General features: G+C 41.5%; 1 protein-coding gene across 5 annotated transcripts in view; it reads left to right on the forward strand.

Moving 5' to 3' along the window:
• Positions 1-21,581, forward strand: part of psd2 (pleckstrin and Sec7 domain containing 2) — a 55,596-nt gene that overhangs the window by 11,440 nt on the left and 22,575 nt on the right. For 2 of the 5 annotated variants that reach the window (XM_039813691.1, XM_039813690.1), the window contains exons 2-3: positions 10,579-11,145; positions 12,611-13,360. In XM_039813691.1, the coding sequence (XP_039669625.1) occupies positions 10,664-11,145; positions 12,611-13,360 (1,232 nt within the window). In that variant the 5' untranslated portion in view covers positions 10,579-10,663. Of the gene's footprint in view, positions 1-10,578; positions 11,146-12,610; positions 13,361-21,581 lie in introns of those variants that run through there. The other 3 variants (XM_039813695.1, XM_039813692.1, XM_039813696.1) reach the window with 3 other exon arrangements.

Consider the following 21,581-nt stretch of genomic DNA (forward strand, 5'->3'; position numbering starts at 1 on the left):
AATGATTTTCGGCCGTGTAGGACAGAGCTTCTGTGCTAGACTTATCTTTGCCTCTACATGATGTGGGTGGCTTCTTTAAAACAGGTGTTTGATAGCATATTATTTCTTATCCCCAAAGCAAAGTCACTGTTATCTTAATTATAGACATTTACATGTCTGGTCTAGATCCACTGTAATTCATCCCCCCCCCCAATACAACTGTGGGCTCTCCCAGGCAAAAAGTGCAGCTCTCTTCAGTGTAATCATCTTGAACTCAAGGTGTCAGACATCCAGACGCACCAGCGGCAGCAGCAGCAGCTCCCGACCAAACTGGTTGCCTCTTCCTCCTCCTCTTCTCCAGACCCCCTCTCTTATTGTCCTTCTCTTTGTTCATTCCCTGTAATTACTTTATTGACACTATGGTTGATCCGAAACAACAGTACCAAAACGCTTTAAGAAAAAAAATCTTTCAAACCATTTTGTTTTTTTAAAGTAGCCAATTTTTTGGATTGCAATTATTTGCAACACATTAATCATACTACAATGTATTACACTAAGACTGACATTTCAAAATGAGAAAGAGAACATGCAGTTTTTTCGTGTGTGTGTGTGTGTGTGTGTGTGTGTGTGTGTGTGTGTGTGTGTGTGTGTGTGGGTGTGTGTATATGTGTGAAATAAAGAGTGAATTTGCATGTCGAAATGGAAAACAAGATAAATCACCACATGTACTGTGAGCGTGTATTTAGATGTAAGCGTTTAGAGTGACAAAATGCGAGTAGACGGTTGACCTTGACAGCATAGAAGTGACATATATTGTGGTGATTTGAGAGGCTGGCTGACTGCTACGCTCCAGTAGGCTGGTGTGGCTAGTTGGAGGCCTTGTGGTCATATTGGTGTGACTTGTAGGCAGGCAGGCAGGCTAGGACAACACCCGGGACTACTTCCAACTCCATGTTTTCCTGTCTTCCTGTCCCAGGCTAATGGCCAGGAAATGATTTTTCTTCCTCTCTGTCTGCATCTGTGCTTGTAACACAACAGCATCTGTGCTTGTAACACAACAGCATTTTTGAAAGGTGACTCTATCTCTGCACTGTGTGTGTGTGTGTGTGTGTGTGTGTGTGTGTGTGTGTGTGTGTGTGTGTGTGTGTGTGTGTGTGTTTTTGTTGCAGCAGTAGTGCCAATGCTGCACCCAGCCTGTATATTATGAACAGGGTCAGTGGGTCATTTATAGTATGAGACTGCAGTGTTAGACAGATGAAGAGAGGGGGAGGGAAGTCCTTAGTATTCAGATCTGATTAGCATCCATCAGTATTCAGCTGATGGCTTCATGAATGAATTTTGATTACCAATTAGCTCTTTATAGAATTATTAAGAGGGTTGTCTTGGTGGGTGCGTTTGAAAGCTATTTGTTTGTTTTCTCTCTCTGAATTCTCCTGTGTTTCTCGGCTGTTAATTTTCGAATTAAAAGCTAAGCGTGCAAAAATATACATAAAATATGTAACATTTAATAGTGGTTTTCTATCTGCGTGGGCTACTTATTCATTGACATCATTTTAGAAGATGAGATAACCAACTCTTTTTCTGTGACTGCAGTGAAGCACCAACACTGTGCCCTTCACACCTCTTGTCAATACTGTGCTGGTGCTTGCAGTAAGAAACCCACACGGCGGCACACAGCTGAAATAAAAGAACTGCACAAATGTTTTATTTTTGTTTAGTATGCATGCCGGCAGCACTACAAACGTAATGAGGTCAGACAAGTTCTAAGTGGTCAAATGGCTGCCTGTTCCACCACTTAAACTCTGTAAACGTGGCGCGGTGATGCCCAGCACGAGTGTCTGCAGGCAGAGTAGTGTTTAAAAAATAATTATATTATATATACACTACCGGTCAAAGGTTTAGGGTCACTTAGACATTTTCATTCCACTCCATTATAGACAGAATACCAGCTGATCTGAGTGGGTGGCTGATCTATAATGCAATATCTACATTGCCCATTATCAGCAACCATTCATCCAATGTTCCAAAGGCACATTCTGTTTACTAATCTGATATCATTTTAAAAGGCTGACTGAGAAAACATTGGAGAACCCTTTTGCAATTATGTAAGCACATAATGGAATCTGAAAACTGCTGCCCTTGTTAAAAAAACAATGCAACTGATCTCAGCTGGTATTCTGTCTAGAATGGAGTGGAATGGAAATTTCTAAGTGACCCCAAACTTTTGACCGGTAGTGTATATACTGTATATTATAATTCATCAGCAAAACACAGCTATAGATGGATGGATGGATGGCTGGACCTAGGGCTGCTCGATTATGGAAAAAAATATAATCACGATTATTTCAGTCAATATTGAATTCACGATAATTTAACACGATTACTTGTTGACTTCTGGAAAGATGTTGCAATTACTGAACTTAAAATACAGTGGAAAAGTTAAATAAATCAACCATTAAAAAACACATACAACTGTGAAATTTGCCTTAATACATTTCCTATTTAAACTTTATTTTTTTCATTCAGAACACGAGAAAATAAGAGTTTCCTTGCAAAACCTAATGAGCTAAATAATTGTTTTTCTAGATTATTCAGTTTTTGTGATCATTGGGAGCCGAAATCATAATAACGATTAAATTGCACATATGGCTGCAACTAGGGCTTGGCAATATATCGATATTATATCAACATCGATATATGAGGCCAGATATCGTCTTACATTTTGGATATCGTAGTATCGTGATAGGACACGTGTTGTCTTTTCCTGGTTTTAAAGGCTGCATTACAGTGAAGTGATGTCATTTTACTTACTTACTGTTTTATAATTTGCCATGGTATCCACATTATTGGTGATTATTTATCAAAACTCTCATTGTGTAAGTATTTATGAAAGCACCAATAGTCAACACTACAATATCGCCACAATATCAACATCGATGTATTTGGTCAAAAATATCGTGATATTTGATTTTCTCCATATCGCCCAGCTCTAGCTGCAACTAACGATTATTTTCATAGTCGATTAATCGGTTGATTATTTCCTGGATTAATCGATTAGTTGTTTGATCTATAAAAATGTCAAAACATGGTGAAAAATGTGGATCATTGTTTCCCAAAGCCTAAGATGACGTCCTCAGATGTCTTGTTTTGTCCACAGCTCAAAAGATATTCAGTTTACTGTCACAGAGGAGAGAAGAAACTAGAACATATTCACATTTAAGAAGCTGGAATCAGAGAAATCTTTTTTTTTTTTTATATATAAAAAAAATGACTCAAACTGATTAATCGACTGTCAAAATAGTTGGCGATTAATTTAATAGTTGACAACTAATCGATTAATCGATTCATCATTGCACCTTGAATTGCACAGCCCTAGCTGGACCCCAATATTTGACTGTTTCTGATATTCATTCGTTGGGCATTCGTTTTTGATTTTCAACTTTGGGATTTGAATATTAATTTTCTTCCCCCACCTACAATACTGTAATAACAGAATCCTCAGAAAATGAAACAATGAAAAAAAAAAAAATCTCAAAAAACATGCATACAGGCTGAAATTTCCCATTGTGTTTTGTAGCGATTAAGCCACTAGCTAAATTTCCACTAGCCACTGGCTAATTTATGCAGCGCTATGCCGTCCATCTCAGCGGAGAACAGCGAAATGTCGAGTTGTAACCTACCAGTCTAATGTATATAAAGAGATCTGTATGTTATTAGGTACAACATAGATAGATAGATAGATAGATAGATAGATAGATAGATAGATAGATAGATAGATAGATAGATTGCAGAACACAAGTTGCTATAATCTAATGTTGAGGCTGTAATTTAAGCTCTTCATATTGCAAGTCATATATTGTGTCAGAAAACCTGCAACATGATTTTCCTCGCTATTGTGTAGCTCTGTCATTCATAAACTCTCATGGAATCTTGGGTAATCCTCTCCTGCCCCATGTTACATCCAGTCACTGCCAATAACATCTGGCCATGGTCGTTAAGTGCCCTGCTTAAGGGCACAAAAGTATCCAGTTATTATATTTTTCTGCATTTAATGCTTGAAGGAGAACATATTTTACATACAGTATAAAAGTCATGTGACTAATGGAGAGCACTACTTGGCATGTTGTATAATGTCTTCTGTGTCACTGGAGGAGCTTTGTTTTATTTTTTTTCCCTAATGTATGTATTTTTGTTGTATGCAAACCAGGGAATATCAAACTGGTGTTGTTTTTTTTAGATAGAATGTCAATCAAACTATTGAATTATTTATTTTGAGTATGGCGTGTATCTATTTTTCCAAATCAACTCTTCAATTTTAAGTTGAATCATATTGAACTTTAAGATGCAATGCAGCAGCTGGGTAGGCTTCCTACTACAGTTAGACCTGCTCACTCCGGAAAAGTGTTTGCTTATTTTTTAAGCCTCCAGTCTGATCATCAGTAGTGTGTCTTTGGCATCTTTGTGTCTATACAGACCAGTCATGCTTATCGCTGGAGAGTCCCAGTGGACTGCGGCTCTGTGTCTCAGAGATCAATAAATTACACCATGGTGTGTGTCTATATGTGTGTGTGTGTGTGTTTGTGTGTTTGAAAGTGTGTGCATATGTCTGAGTGAGACAGAAAGACTGGCAGAGAGATAAAAGGCTCACGAGATAGAGAAGAGCTGTTTAATGGCGACTCTGCCTTTTTTACAACATCATCCTCACTGGATTGGTAGTTCATATGTCTGGATGGGCACGTGGTCAGATGTGTGTTTGTGTGTTCTTCACGTGATTGGCAGATGGTCTGATCGTAATTAAAAGGAAATTGATAAGGTTTAAGAGCTCCTTTATTCTGCTGACAAAAGTGGAATGCAATAAGTCTCTCCTGATAGCCATTGTATACATAGAGATACAAAGACTGACTGACTGACTGACTGACTGACTGACACACACACACACACACACACACACACACACACACACACACACACACACACGGTTTTTCCCAATTCCCAGTTATTCCTCTCCTTGCCTTTTTCTCCTCGTGTCTTAGACCCGCCCACAGGAGATTGGAGTGGAGGAGTCGAGGCATTTAACAAAATGAGACATCCATGCTCGGAGCCGTCATTTAAAGCGACGTCACTTAAATATGACATTCAGCACAACTGCATCAGCTGTCCATTGATTTGTCATACACTGTATTTTATGATCTCTGTCAGGTGAGCAGAACAGTGTTCTAGACAACTTCTCCATTTACTCTGAATTCAATTCACAACCTGGCATCATGTGACAAGAATGTACAGGTGTATTTTGTTTTTAACACGCGCGCACGCGCACACACACACACACACACACACACACAGTAGTAAGCTATAGCCTTTATAGGCTTTATTTTATTATGTAAAGCACTACAAATGGTTGTATGAAAAGATCTTTACATGTACACACAAACACTATCTATTAGTGGTGCGTGAATCGGCTCTACATACAAATCGGAGTGTAGGTTTATAATCCTCCATCCACCATCCACCTAAATGAATTAGTTTCTCTGATTTAGAGACCCGCATGGACATTTCTGGACACTCTGTCACGCCTCTTTTTTTACATGCCACGGGTGAAAAACTTCCGCAGAGGATACACCGTTGCATCCTCGATTATAGCTCCTCCGGCGAGCCTGCTCGCTCCTCGAGATGCATTTTAGGAATTGGAATGGCCAAAACACACCGTTTCTCTATCATTGGCTGTTTGTTTTTTTCTTCATCCATCTATGCAGGGTATCTGAGCACATCTTCTCTTCCTCCTCAGCAGCGGTATTCATAGTGCTGCTCCCTTCCACTGTCTTCTTTTTCTAAGACCCATTTACCTCAATTACTGCAAAATGAGAGACTGAGACAGAGGAAATAGAGCGGAGGTAGACTGTGAGATAGCAGAAAACATAATGTAGAACAGATGGAGAAGAAAGAGTGGGAGAAAAACAGGACACTGGAGACAGCGAGAGAGCGAGAAAGCGAGAGTTCCCACTTTCCGTGTCTGGTTTCATAACTGTTCACTGTTACCATTTATGGAGATGTGTCACTGTTTTGTGTGTGTGTGTGTGTGTGTGTGTGTGTGTGTGTGTGTGTGTGTGTGTGTGTGTGTGTGTGTGTGTGTGTGTGTGTGTGTGTGTGTGTGTGTGTGTGTGTGTGTGTGTGTGTGTGTGTGTGTGTGTGTGTGTGTGTGTGTGTGTATTTGACTGTGTGTTAATACATGCTTTGTGTAATCGCATGAATGGATGCAAATTATTCTTCTTTGCTTATGCCAACTTCATGTGTGTGGATATGAGCTCTCATAGACTGGAAATTTCCAAATGTTCAGTGCGTGCGTCGAGGATAATTTGAGTTCATACTGATCACTGATTGGTAAAGGAGGAAGGCACATACTGATCCATGAACGATTAAGTCATGAAAACCTTTCAGATTTATTTTATGTTTTTGAGACATACCTTTCTTAGTGTGTCATAAGTGTCATGTGATTGATGCGTCTCAAGATGGAATACACTGAGGCAAACTGCCTGGTCACTAATAAATAATGCAAAAGATTCCCATGCTCTTTCGCTCAATAAAAAAAAGGAAGAATGAGTAGGTCGGCCACTGATTGCGTATGCACAGAAAAATTGTTGAGGGATCAGTCAGTGTCCTTTGACATCATCACAGTTTCAAAATCAGTCAGAGTGAAAAAGATTAGAAGACGCTAGCTGAAACCCAGTGTGCTCGTTTTTTTTTTTTTGCTGCTGCTATACTGTATTTTTACACTGCTTAGACTCTGCTAATACTCAGAGTCAGAGACTCAGAGACTTTTTACTTATTCAAACTGTAATGTGACGAGGAGGATGATTGCGAAAAGCCAAGGTGTTTCTTGGCTTCATCGTGGCTCTGCGTGCTCCAACAATAACATTTGCCACTAGAATTGAGACTGAGAGCTGAATACTACCATTGCATTTGGGTGACGACATTTAGTCCTAAAAAAAGGAAAGGTCTATTGTAATTAGGAGAAATGCTTGAAATAAGGGAGCAATTTGCTCGACTTTCTTAGTTCTGCATAATTTGCCCTGTGCTTTTTGCAGCTGTGATGAAACATTTAGTGGGCCTGTGGTGTCCTCGTGCTCAGGGGCTAAGCCAAAGCACTTGCAACATCATAGAAACAAATTTGGCTCACATCCTAGCCTGCCACAAATCTTTCCTCTCTATCATGAGCCCGTTTTTCCTACACCGTTTGATCAAAATTAAGCAGAAATGCTAGAAATTTCCTCTGAGAATCCACAGAGTTTTGTTGGCAGGGTTCAGTGTGATCATTTCAGCCTAACCAGGTCCTCACCTGCATCTGCATGCCATCAGAGCAGCTTCAAATGCCAGTAAAAAATGTTACTGCGGTTGTGCTGTCAGTCCCCTGCTACAGATGATTCAGCAGAGCAGAGATCTAAAGTGGCTAAGGACTGTCTGTCTCAGAATCAGTATTAAAAATAATTAGATTAATAGCTGTTCTGGAGCTTTCAATCACATCACACATGCCTCCTCTGCAGATAAGTTTGCTCAGTTCTGAGCAGTGTACGGACTTTTCATCCACGTTGACTTTAAAAGATGAGATTGAGAGCTCATTCTTGACATTGAAGATTGTGTGATTCAATGACACATTCAATGATACTTTCAATTCATCCATTTATCAAAATTGTTGGGGTGATCAATTTTCTTTGTCGATTGATCAGCTCATCGTTTCAGCACTGATTGCATTCTTCACACAATTCATCAGATTGTATCTAAAAAAAAGGATTAATTTCATTCATTTTTTATACATAAAGAAATCCAATTTTCCATAAAAAAGAATAATATATCAGCCTGCCTTAATTTAAACATTACAAGCTCTCTGCAGTAATTAAGAGCTGCTCATTACCATTTACCCGTGAGCCTGTGTAAGGATAGAGGAAGACCTGCTAACAGGGGTCTCAGCTGCTCAGACCACAGTGCAAGTGAGAGTAACAGTAGACTATTAGAATAGATGTTTAAATCTCAGGTTACTATCATGCATTTACACAAAGCACAGACACTCACAGCAGGGATGAAAACAGGGTAGTTAGTTATTCAACTGTGAAATCTCAGAGAGACAGAGAGAGGATGAGCTGGCAGGATCATTCTGACAGGATTCAGTTGAGCTGTATTAAACAAATCTCTCTGTGCCTGCCTCCCTGGCTGGCTGTCTGTATTCCTCTGCTTTCTACTCTATCTACCTTTTCCTGCCCTTTTTTTTTTTTTTTTAGAGCTGTTTTGGCATCATCTGGTGCAGAAGACAGTGTTCCTAACATATGCATCTCTCGCTCTCTCTCTTTACACACACACACACACACACACACACACACACACACACACACACACACACACACACACACACACACACACACGCACACACACACTGCAACACACATATACACAACTGTTCTCTCATGATCTCTGAGAATTGTAATTGAGGGGCCATCCACACGGAAACTGCCTGAAGACGCACTTTTTTGAAACCTGGTCCCAGGGTGAAAAAATTCGAAAACGCCGCCCTTGTGGTAGGGATGGGCGATATGGCCTAAAATCCATATTGTGATATACATTGCAGCCTCTTGCGATAACGATATATATTGCGATATATAAATTATAATAGAACCATTTCAAACCAGGTTACATAGACCCTAAGGAAAACCAAACTGCTAAATGTATTTATTTTTTTTTTTTTAAAAGGGAAAGAAACATAGTATGTAGTTTTGAGAACATTTATTGTTCAAAACTGTAATTATACAACATAATGTTGCAGATAAATAAAATTCAAGTACACTAGTTGCAGAGACTTTGACAAAGAAAAAGCTTAAAGTATTGGGTGTCTTCTCTTTAGTGCAAACCATTCTAAAAGGCACTACACTTAGTTAGTTTAAGTCCTTGGTTCTTAAATGCCACCCAAGATGCAGAGAACAGGAAAAACTGGTGTCTGTTTAGTCAAGGAACAGACACTGTACTGGAAATACTTTCAGTATTAGGCAAAGATGCACAGATACTTTAAATAAAAACATATTTCAAACAAAGTTTCTTACCTGCAGCCTAATGTAACGCATTTGAGAGCGCGCGCGCACGCGTCTACGTCTCTAAACTTCGCGGGTAGATTGCGTCATCAACATGATTTATCGCGATAGTGCAATATAATTCAAATCTCTATCGTAGGCCAATTTTGTATCGTTTATATTGCATATCGTCTATATCGCCCATCCCTACCTTGTGGCTTCGTTTGGACGGCGAAGCCACGTACTTGCGTATCTATGATGTCATCGCCACACCCCTCGACCTCTAGCCTTCGACATCTTATCCCACGACGACATCTCATAACAACAACAATGGCCGACTACATGCTTGTGTTCCTGCTGGAGAAGATATTGAGCCTATAGAGAGCCAAAGTCCCGCCCTTCGACTTCCGGTCCATGGGACCTTCATTCGGAAAAAAATATGAACGAGAGTCAATGGAGAGATAATAATTATTTTTTGATCCCGTTTGAATTGAGCCATGGATTACAAATATGATGTTCGTTAATTTAAAACATTATTTTTCAACCGAAGAAAGTCTGTTTATTGTTAAACTATTGAAATATAAGACTGTGTAAATACATAATTAGAAAGACTACCCATTCATGGATGACGTCTCGCTGAAGCTACGATGTCTCTGTGTATGGTACCGGGGATGTAACGTTACTCTAATGAGCGGAGGATCTCGCTCGTTCTTTTGCTTATCTGCTGAAAACACTTGACTGGGTAAAACCCAGCAGTTAAGATAACGTTACATGTGTTGTGGAACAGAGCTAAGCTAGCTAGCTAGCGAGCAAGTTCAGCATCAAGCTAGGTGAGGTAGATTGTGTGAGACGGGAGATGTAGTTCACTGAGCGGTTTCACACTAAACTAAGTGGTCATACGACAAACCTACAGCTAACTGAGACTTTCTTGAAAAATTATCTTTTAAATTGACGAACATCATATTTGTAATCCATGGCTCAATTCAAACGGGATAAAAAAATAATTTGCCTCTCCCTGTTCACTACTGTTCATATTTTTTCCGAGTTAAGGTCCCATGAGGTCCACCGGAAGGGGCGGGACTTCAGCTCTCTATTAGGGTTACTAGGGCAAAATATTCTGCTCCTGTGCCACCACGCTGAGCAAAAAAGCCTTCTTCTTGTGTTTGGTTTCTTCTTCTACTGTCTGTTTGTATACAGCGCGCAAGCTTTAGGCGCATGCTCCGCCTCTTCTTCTCCGTTTTTGGTGAATTTCTGTAGCAGAAACAGCGGCACCTATAGGCCTGGAATATGAAGTAGCGTGTTGAGTCATATACAAATGGATCCGTTTGGACGCTAATATTCTTGGAACGATGCTAGGGAAGACGGGGGATCATTTTGGTACGTGTGGACGTGGCCTAAGACTAGAAATAATCAAATGACTATCAGTATCTGCCATAGTTATTATAGTTATAACACTGCTTCTCCTCCTCATTTTCACTTGGTACCTTGTCTTCATTTCATGCTGATTTTCACTCCCTCTCTTCTGTCTCTCTGTTTCTTTTCTCTGCAGAGGGTCCTCCCTGGTTGCTGATCTGAAGCTCTGGTCCTCATCTCTGGCTGGAGTAGACAGCCGCCCCCCTTCAGTGAAGAGCACCATGACCCAGGAGGGGCAGGCTCTGCCCTCTCCCACCCCACCAGAGAGCCCAGTGGAGCCCAATACAGCCACCACGGAGACACACAGCCAGGCAGAGCAGGACAGGCTGGGCGCCGGGGCGAAGGACGAGCTAGAGGAGGGGAAACAACAAGAAGAGATCAGAGAGGGAGAGGAGGAGGCACAGGGGGAGACACACAGGGATGGAGAGGGGAGAGAGGAAGTAAAGGATGAGGGAGGAGAGGGTGAGTTAAAAGAGGAGAGGGTGGATGGCACTGGTGATGAGGTTCGACAGACAGACGAAGGGGCGGAAGGAGAGAGTGAAGGGACGAGAGCGGAAGGATGTATAAATGCGGAGGTAAGCTCAACGGGGGCCGAGGCAACACATGAGGTGGAGGGGATGAAAGAAGAAGAGGAGGGGAAGGAAAATGAAGAGATGCAACCGGCTACAGAGGAGGAGGCAACTCACCCTCAACAAGCTGGGCGGTTAGTTCACTATCATCTTCACTGTTGTGCTCTGTCAAGATATACTCTATATCGCTTGGGCTGGGGAAATCTTGTGACTACATCTTTGGACTTTTAGGTGTCAAAGTATGATATACAATTAAACTTTCACCCTTTTCTGTTTTATTATGTATTGGCATGACAATCTGTATATTCATGCACAATTATCACATGAGTTAAAACACACACACACACACACACACACACACACACACACACACACACACACACACACACACACACACACACACACACACACACACACACACACACACACACACACACACAGGTTTGTGGGACTTTGTGGGGACCCATCATTGACATAATGCATTCCCTAGCCCCTTACCTTAACCATCACAACTAAATGCCTAACCTTAACCTCTTACCCTCACCATAACCATAACCTTATTCTATAACTAATTCTAAAACCAGGTCTTAACCCTCAAACAGCCCTTTAAAGTTTTGGGGTCCAGCATTTTGGCCCCACAAAACTGTCGGGACCCCACATGTATACTGGACTCCTGGTTTTTGGACCCCACAAATATAGTTAAACAAGAACACACACACACACGCACACACACACACACACACACACACACACACACACACACACACACACACACACACACACACACACACACACACACACACACACACACACAGCTTCCTTAATGCTTACTATTTATAGTGCCCTAAGACCTTTTTGGTTGGGCCAACTGAAGTTTTTAAATGGCAAATGGTTTTCTCAGTATTGCTCTCTGGTACATAATTAGCCTAATTTGCATTTTACAAAATGAACAGATGAAAAAAAAATAAACACGGAAGTAAAATAGTGTGATTTTCAAAGAGCTGGAGGACTCAGTAAACCAATTTTAAACCTACAAAGATAGTGAAGGGCAGTCTGTGAACAGTTCAAAATGTGGCAAAGACATAGCTGTTAATTAGTGTGAGCTTTGTGAGAAGAATGTAGATAAAATTAAATGCATAATATTAAATAGGCAAATGGCAATTTGGTGGTTTTATGAAATGCACAGCCATACACATACAAAAATACAGCTATTATATATGTAAATAAAGCTGTTTCAAGCTTTGATGAAACCAATTTAACAAGGTATTTCTCTCCATCAGCAGCAAGCACAGAGCACTACAGTAGATTAATATTCTCACAAATAAAAGGGTTGATATAGTGGAGGTTTGACAGACCAGGGGAGATGAGCTTCCAGCTATTCACAAAGTAGCAAATTGGACAGGGCTTTTTCATCTTGAATTGTCAGTGTGGCTATTCAAGCTGAAATATCTGCCGATTGTGCGTGCTTCTCCTGAATGAAGAATGATTTCAGCAATGAATATGAATGATGTGTGCCAATCTCAACAAAGAAACTGCCGTATGTTTTAGTCATATGCTAAAGATAATTTCACACTTTCCTTTTCTTTCTCCACGTTGAAGCAGAATGGCAAATGGCATAGGTGGGAACGAAGACGAGGATGAAGCGGGCGAGGAGGACGAGGGAGGAGACGAGGGGGGGACTCCCACACACTTGGACACTTTCAGCTCTAACTTTGAGTCGACTGTAGAACAGGCTGACACAGAGGTGGAGGAAGAGGAGGAAGAGGTCCAGAAAGAGGTAGACGGGAGAGAAAACCAGGACAGTTTCAGCTCAGCGTTTGAGCAGATTGTTGAGCAGGTCGATGCTCAGGAGGAGGAAGATGATGATGAGGAGGAGGAGGAGGAGGAGAGGGAGAAGGGCAGGGTTGACAACAAAGACGGCTTCAGCTCCACGTTCGAGCGCATCGTAGAGTCTGCCCTGCTGAGGGGCGGGACCTGCTACAGCAGCCTGGACTCTCTGGACGTGCTGTCGCTCACAGATGAGACGGACAGCTGCGTCAGCTTCGAGGCGCCACTGACGCCGCTCATCCAACAGAGGGCACTGTTACAGGGCCCTGAACCCCTGGAGCTGGAGCTGGAAACGGTGCAGGAGCAAGAAGGAGCTGAGGCTGGGCCAGAAGCCGGGGAGAGCGCTCTCCGTGGAGCTGGAGCTGTGGCTGGAGTAGAAGGAAGCCCGCTGAGGACCACCATACCGGGGAGCAGGTCCGAGTTTGTGCTGAGCCAGCCCGGACGCTGGGCCATCCCTAACGGATACCACACAGACTCCCGGGGAGCAGTGGAAGGTTGTGGAGCCATGATCAGCTCTGTCAGGTAAGAAGGCCAGATTTGGGTTATTTAAGCCCCTATCTTTAGTTATGTATGTATGTATGTATTGACGGCACCCTTAAACTTATTACAGAGGGAACATGTTTTGTCTGAAGATAAATTAGACAATTCTGGTGAAAATTGTTGCAGTTTTTTTATTTCAGCCTGTTGAGGGTAGATGTAGATGAGTAGTCTTGAGCAGGTATTGACACTCAGGATGAGTCAAAGATGATGTTGAAATTATGGGCTTTTTATTATTTTTTTCCCAACTAAGGCCAGGTAGGCAAAAATGATAACGTAAAAATTAACAAAATTAAGGAAAGCAACAAAAAGTACTTTCAAGAAAATAAAGTAAAAATGAACTTGCGAGTCAAAACAAACAGACAATAAAATAAACAACTGTTCAATAATCGACCTTAAATCAAGTCACACCACTGAGGATATCTAACAGACTTACGTCCTACTCTCTCAGGGTACACTCCAGCTCTGTCTCTCCAGCAAATACTACTGCCACTCTATATAGCCTGACGCTTGCCCCTCAAATTGGAACATACCAACATAATACAATGGAGGGGTGGCTCAGGTGAGTAGACCGTAATGGCTCCATGCAGCCAACATTAATATATCTAAAAATCTAGACAGATACAGCATATCATTTATACAATTGTCATTACAATTAGGCACAGACACAAGACATCTTGTTGGCTGTAAAATATAATACATAAAATGACGGTTAACTTCCTGTTACCCCGGAAGTCACAGACCCATTCAAACTCAAGGATCGCGGCAAACTTTCCCTTATAACAAAGAGCAGATGCTGGTAAGCCCAAAACATTTTACCCTTTGTATACTTTTACACTAAATAAACGAACATTAGTTAACAAAGACTTAAGTGTTGCGTGGTTATTATAACAGGTGATGTTTGTGACAATCTGTACGTTTTTAAACAATACACAATGATATATAGATGAATATACAGTGCCTTGCGAAAGTATTCGGCCCCCTTGAACGTTTCGACCTTTTGCCACATTTCAGGCCTCAAACATAAAGATATAAAACTGTAATTTTTTGTGAAGAATCAACAACAAGTGGGTCCCAATTATGAAGTGGAACGAAATTCATTGGCTATTTCAAACTTTTTTAACAAATAAAAAACTGAAAAAGTGGGCGTGCAAAATTATTCAGCCCCTTTACTTTCAGTGCAGCAAACTCTCTCAGAAGTTCAGTGAGGATCTCTGAATGATCCAATGTTGACCTAAATGACTAATGATGATAAATAGAATCCAGCTGTGTGTAATCAAGTCTCCGTATAAATGCACCTGCTCTGTGATAGTCTCAGGAAATGCGTGTAAGGAGGGGGAAAGAGCAGCATCATGAAGAACAAGGAACACACCAGGCAGGTCCGAGATACTGTTGTGGAGAAGTTTAAAGCCCGGTTTGGATACAAAAAGATTTCCCAAGCTTAAAACATCCCAAGGAGCACTGTGCGAGCGATAATATTGAAATGGAAGGGGTATCAGACCACTACAAATCTACGAAGACCCGGCCGTCCCTCTAAACTTTCAGCTCATACAATGAGAAGACTGATCAGAGATGCAGCCAAGAGGCCCATGATCACTCTGGATGAACTGCAGAGATCTACAGCTGAGCTGGGAGACTCTGTCCATAGGACAACAATCAGTCGTATACTGCACAAATCTGGCCTTTATGGAAGAGTGGCAAGAAGAAAGCCATTTCTTAAAGATATCCATAAAAATTGTCGTTTAAAGTTTGCCAAAAGCCACCTGGGAGACACACCAAACATGTGGAAGAAGGTGCTGTGGTCAGATGAAACCAAAATCGAACTTTTTGGCAACAATGCAAAACGTTATGTTTGGCGTAAAAACAACACAGCTCATCACCCTGAACACACCATCCCCACTGTCAAACATGGTGGTGGCAGCATCATGGTTTGGGCCTGCTTTTCTTCAGCAGGGACAGGGAAGATGGTTAAAATTGATGGGAAGATGGATGGAGCCAAATACAGGACCATTCTGGAAGAAAACCTGATGGAGTCTGCAAAAGACCTGAGACTGGGACGGAGATTTGTCTTCCAACAAGACAATGATCCAAAACATAAAGTAAAATCTACAATGGAATGGTTCACAAATAAACATATCCAGGTGTTAGAATGGCCAAGTCAAAGTCCAGACCTGAATCCAATCGAGAATCTGTGGAAAGAACGTAAAACTGCTGTTCACAAACGCTCTCCATCCAACCTCACTGAGCTCGAGCTGTTTTGCAAGGAGGAATGGGCAAAAATGTCAGTCTCTCGATGTGCAAAACTGATAGAGACATACCCCAAGCGACTTACAGCTGTAATCGCAGCAAAAGGTGGCGCTACAAAGTATTAACTTAAGGGGGCTGAATAATTTTGCACGCCCAATATTTCAGTTTTTTATTTGTTTAAAAGGTTTGAAATATCCAATAAATTTCGTTCCACTTCATGATTGTGTCCCACTTGTTGTTGATTCTTCACAAAAAATTACAGTTTTATATCTTTATGTTTGAGGCCTGAAATGTGGCAAAAGGTCGAAACGTTCAAGGGGGCCGAATACTTTCGCAAGGCACTGTAGCTATAGCAAATCACCGCAGTATTAGATGTTAAATATGTGCACAAAACTACGGGATTAATGTGGGGAATTTGATGAATGACAGATGATATAAAACCAGTATAAATAACCGAACATATAGACACGTCAAGCAAACATATACAGGCAACCTCTTCACTCAGTCTTTGAGATATAAAATAGGTAGCGCATGGCTACCGTGACGGCAGCCATGCGCCCCGTCACACAGCCCTTTATGCTGTATTTCCAGGTGGGGTCTGTCGTTGAGAGAGGGGGTGTTATCAAAGTACATTGCTGTCTGACACAGTGTCCTTTTTGATATTATCACTAGCAGTTCCCAAAGTCAGTATTTTTTAAATCTTACACATAGGGGCTTTAAAGTTTAACTCCAACAATATACAAATATAACCAATTTTTTTTTACTTTTTACCTTTATTTATTCAGGGAAGGTTCACTGAGAGGCAGCCTCTCTTTTGCAGGAACGCCCTGATCACATTCACACAGTTCCACATTCATACCTGGAAGCTGCCCAGTACAACCACAGTCTGATCTGCTGGCCAATGAGCAGCTCCACTGGAGCGATTGGAGGTTAAGGGCCTTGCTCAAGGGCACCTCAGTGGTGGTAACGAGGCCCTCCCACTGCTCTTTCACTTTCCCCACCCAGATTTTATCCTATAGGTCTGGGGATTGAACCGATGACCTCCCGGTCACAAGCTCACGTCTCTAACCTAACCACCACTCACCCCTGTTGCTACTGACAAGTGAAAATTTGACATGCAGTTTTTTATACTTATACAGCTTTGATGTATATACAGATATTAGAAGGATAATGATTCAGATGTTTATTTCTTTCTGGGTTGTTCAGGTTGTGCTTCATTCTTCATTCTTTAAATCTGACTGAATGTAACAGCTAATACATATATCTGCAATGGCACACAACTGTTCCACCGTCCATGTAGAAGAAACATGGCGTACACACAGCTTTAGATGTAGAATGGGCCTGTCTTTGAACTACCATAGCAAATAGGTTATTTTACATTCTGCATGTTTAACAAAGTTAAATTAATATTTAGATTATAATGACAGATTCTAGTGTGTCCTGTTACAGCCAGGCAGTGGAGGCTTTGTGTAGATATCATACTGACACATAATTGGTGTAATATACTTTGACCTTGGCTTAACCAGCAGGTGGCGTGAGCATAGTGAGACCCAGCTGTGGGCCTTCAGAGAGGGGGCAGGGAGGTAGGTTGGGGTTCAATGCGGCAGTCTGGTGGTTCCAAAGGAAGTCATTTGTCCATACATGTAAACTCAGTTGGCAGGCAAATCTTTACCAGTCTACCCAACCAACCAACATAAAATACCAGTCTCAGCTCCAAATCCTCATATCTTTGGGAAAGGAGAGAAGGGAAACTGTTACTGTACATGGTTGGATAGCTTTGTGCCCTTCAGTGCGAATTTAATTTTATTTACATTTTCATACAGTCGGTGGGACTGTTAAAGCAGTATTGTTGCATTTGAAATGAAACCGCTCCTTCCCCTGTTGGTAGTGACAGAGAGCCTGGTAAAACCAAACAGAAGGTTCATGAAGCAGCCCTGCACATTGTTGCTGGGGTATTTCCTATCTTAAACCATTTTGCTTAAAGTGTACTCGCACAGTAGGGAGAGATACACTCCAGTGCTGCCAAATTACACAAGGTTTATGCATGACAAAAACCTTCCTTGAACAGGAACCGAATTTGTCGGACTATTGTGGTGGGTGCATATGGCAGATCAACACTTGAAATGTATACAGCAGTATTGGAAACAAGACACAGGGTGTCTGTCCGTGTAATGAATCACTTCAATGAACTGAACAGCAGGGGTATCCTTCTCTTTTTGTCTCAGGTAGACAGCTGATATTTATGACAACGCTGAGATTTTAAGCTATGATCTCTAACTCACCCACTCTGTCCATCATTTGCATAGACCCCCAAGGAATTGTGGGGAATACAGCAGCAGCTGACAGTACTTTCTTACATCTAATTACCTTAATAGCACTGAAGAGGGTTGAGGAAGAGGCAGAGCCACTGAAGGGGGAGGGGGTAACAGGAAGCATATGGGAAAAGCCATGTAACGTGAACTATGGCTATAGGTCTGGCTGGCTGGCTTGTATACAATCCCAGTGGCTTGTCCCCCCGCCACACAGTATCAGTTACAAACCTACTGAAATGCCAAATAGATGCACAGACCTCCGCCATGATCAGCTCAGCTAACTGCTGCAATTTCTTTTCAGACTCTCCTGGTGCTTGCACAGCTCAGTACGAGTTTTAGGATGAACCGAGGATTTAAGATGTCGGTTCTCCTTCTCTTTCTCTTCTCTCTCTCTCTCTCCCCCCGTCTACAGATGTTGTCCTTTAAGCACGGTCTTGCTTCCTGACCACCAGTGCCAAACTGAATGAGCTATTGTTTATGTCATGACATCATCGTCTTCAGCTTTCCTCTGCCCAGCAGGGTCTTAGAGAGTGTGTGTGTGTGTGTGTGTGTGTGTGTGTGTGTGTGTGAGCGAGCGATTATTGCTCTATGCCAGCTTGTCAGACATTTGAGCACTTAAATCTAGAGTGGATACATCTGCTAGTCAGTCTTAAAGGGATACTTTAAGTTTTAAAGACACTTACAGTATCCAATTTATCATGAACTAGAAGTCCTAGATGTCCAATCAACTGTAGTTCTTTAGGATATTAAAGGGAGGAGTTGCAAGCATTTAGCAATTCAGTGCAGTCCTTGCTCCAATGCAAGTGGAGATAAAAGCCATTACTCTGAAATCACAGTTGAAGCACAGTCAAAGTTTCTTTTGTTGTAATATTCTCTAGAGGCAGCATGCATAATTTTTAAAGAATTGCTTTTCAGCCCAATTTTAATTTAAGTAGCTTGAAGTAGCATGGCTTAAAATGCTAATAATGAAAACACGACAGCACCAGTGGAGTTTTTTTTTGGTGTACTCTTAAGAGCACACAGAGCTTAAAGTAAATAGACCGACAGGCTATGGTAATTTGAAAATTCACATCTCTTTATGATTCAAAACACTTATTAATACAAGCTATAAAGGCTATGAAGGCTGCAACATACACTTTCTCATCCTTGTCAACATGTATTTCCCTGTTTCATTTCTTTTTCTCTCTTTTTCACTCTGTCACTCCATCTCTTTGTTTGCTCTATCTTACCTCCTGCCTCTGTATTCATTTCTCCATTTTATTCGTTTTATCTCACTTCATCTCATCTCCCGTACCACCCCTGCCGTCCCCCTCCTTTCTTCTTTGCATCACCTCCTCTTCCATTTCCCCTGCAGGGCTCTCCTGCTGCTGCTTCTTATCTTCATTCCTCTCCTCTCCCTACCTCCATTCTTCCCAGTGGTTGGCCACAGAATGGGCGCAGTTACACATTTTGGCACTTTGGGGCGTCATGGACAACTAGTCTTTTTCACTGCAGGACACAGCAGCTGCAAAGCAGTGGATAAAACATGGCAAGTTAATCAGTCAGTCAGTCAATCAGTCAACTTGGCAGACATTTAGTTGTTTTATGGGTCAGTCGGTCCATGTGTTTGCCTGTCACGCAGAGTTTCTGTTTGCTAGTAGATAGTACTACTCAAATCATATTTATATTCACATGCTACAGAGCATAACCAGACTAGACCTAAGAAAACAACACTAAAGTGTCTACAGCTACTTTATATGCTAACATCAGCACGCTAACATGCTCACAATGGTAAGGCTAGCATTCGGATGTTTAGCAACTATAAGTGTTAACATTTGGGCTATCTTAGTTTAGCATGTTAGCAAGCTTATTAGCTCTAAAAGCTCACAATCTGAGGCAGATGTGGAGACATTAGTTTTGCTGATCTTTAGTCATAAACCAAAGTATTTGTCAACTTAAAATGTTGACCCTATTGTGGCGCTTGGGGTTAGTCAGATGATCCTCAAAGTCATTGGATTGATCCTCTAGACATCATAAATCTCTGTACAAAATCCCATGGCAATTCCTCCAATAGTTGCTGAGCAATTTCAGTCTGGATCAAAGTTGGGGGACCAAAACACTGACATTGCCCCAGAGCCACATTGCTACCTTGGCTAAAGACCTTAAAAGCCATTATTTTGCTGGATACATAGATACATAGGAGTCTATGAACACATTTTTTGCTTGCAAAACAGACAGTTCTTAACATGGCCACGCGGCAAGAATATTATTACTGGTGATAAAGAGTGTATGTAAAAGACAAAACAGTGAAAGACACAAAGTGGTGTGTATTTTCAGGAAAACATTGGACTGCAGCGAAAAGCAGTTGCATCACCATATGTATGGTCTACTCAACATGCACTTCATGAATGCAACCAAAATAGTAATACTCCATGCCTTACTGCACATGCTTTCAGTGTATCAAAGATATTCAGATTGATTCAGATGGCTTTCAAACCTTCCATCAATGTTTTTGACACCCATAGCGCATACATACAGACTCTGTCCAAAATTCAGGCTTCAACTTCCATAAGCCCCGGGCAGAGAGAAGAAACCTAATCTCACCTCAGCCAAACTCTCCTTGTAGATCCTCTCCCTACTACTGCTGATTATTCTGACATCAGTGGACGAACGAAGTCAAGTCTGCAGCTGGTTACAGGGATATAGGAAACACTGGCAAGTATTGCAGATGTTGTAGATAAGCCATAAAAGTGTTGTGTCAGTGTCTTAGTCAGTAAACCTGCTTATTAGTTCTGAGGCTTTTCAGCCTGAACATCATGTAGTTAGTCAGTCAGTCGATTAGGTTGTATTTTAGATTAGACTGTCAATTACATTTGGTCATTTGATTAGTTAGTCAATCAATCTGTTACATTAACAGTTGTATCCCTCTGTGCCTTGTGGGGACCATCATTTAGGTTTAAAGCTTAACTTTAATCTATATAGAGGCTGCTGAAACCGCCATTAAAACCGGCTATTTGTCTGTCTGTCTGCCTGCCTGCATTTTACTACTGTAAATAGCCAGCTCTAGATCTATACAGTGGCGACAACTAGTTGAATGCTACCTGTATTGTAGAGTAGCATTTATGCAGACAAACAAGAACACACAAATAAATGCTTCAGAGAAGGGAGAAACACTGACATGGATATGTCATTTCAGACCATTATGCACAGAATCACATCAAAGCACAAACTAATTTTCAAAAGTCATAGTAAAGTATGCTTGCCTTGGCTTATGAATACTTTTTACTCATACACGTGCGATATCTCCGGCTGAACATTTGCATGCATGCATATGTTTCTATGTGTATCCGTTTGGGGAGTGTGTGCTCATCCCCCTTGCCTACTAGATCTAAGCCCAAGTAGAGCAGATAAAAGCCAGCCGCGGTTGTTTCCATATCAGAGAAGCAGCTCTGCCGTGTGGACTAATCTCTTTCATATACACTGTCGAGCGCAGAAATGCACGCACACACATAAAGGATACGCGGACCAGCAGCATGCATGCGTAAACAAAAATATGTTATGTCGTACATCCTAATGCCTGCTCAGTTGCGCAACTATGGGAACACACACACACACACACACACACACACACACTCCATCTTTCAGGATGTCATTTTGGGAATAAAACC

The sequence above is a fragment of the Perca fluviatilis genome, chromosome 10 (assembly GCF_010015445.1).
Source record: "Perca fluviatilis chromosome 10, GENO_Pfluv_1.0, whole genome shotgun sequence".
NCBI lineage: Eukaryota > Metazoa > Chordata > Actinopteri > Perciformes > Percidae > Perca > Perca fluviatilis.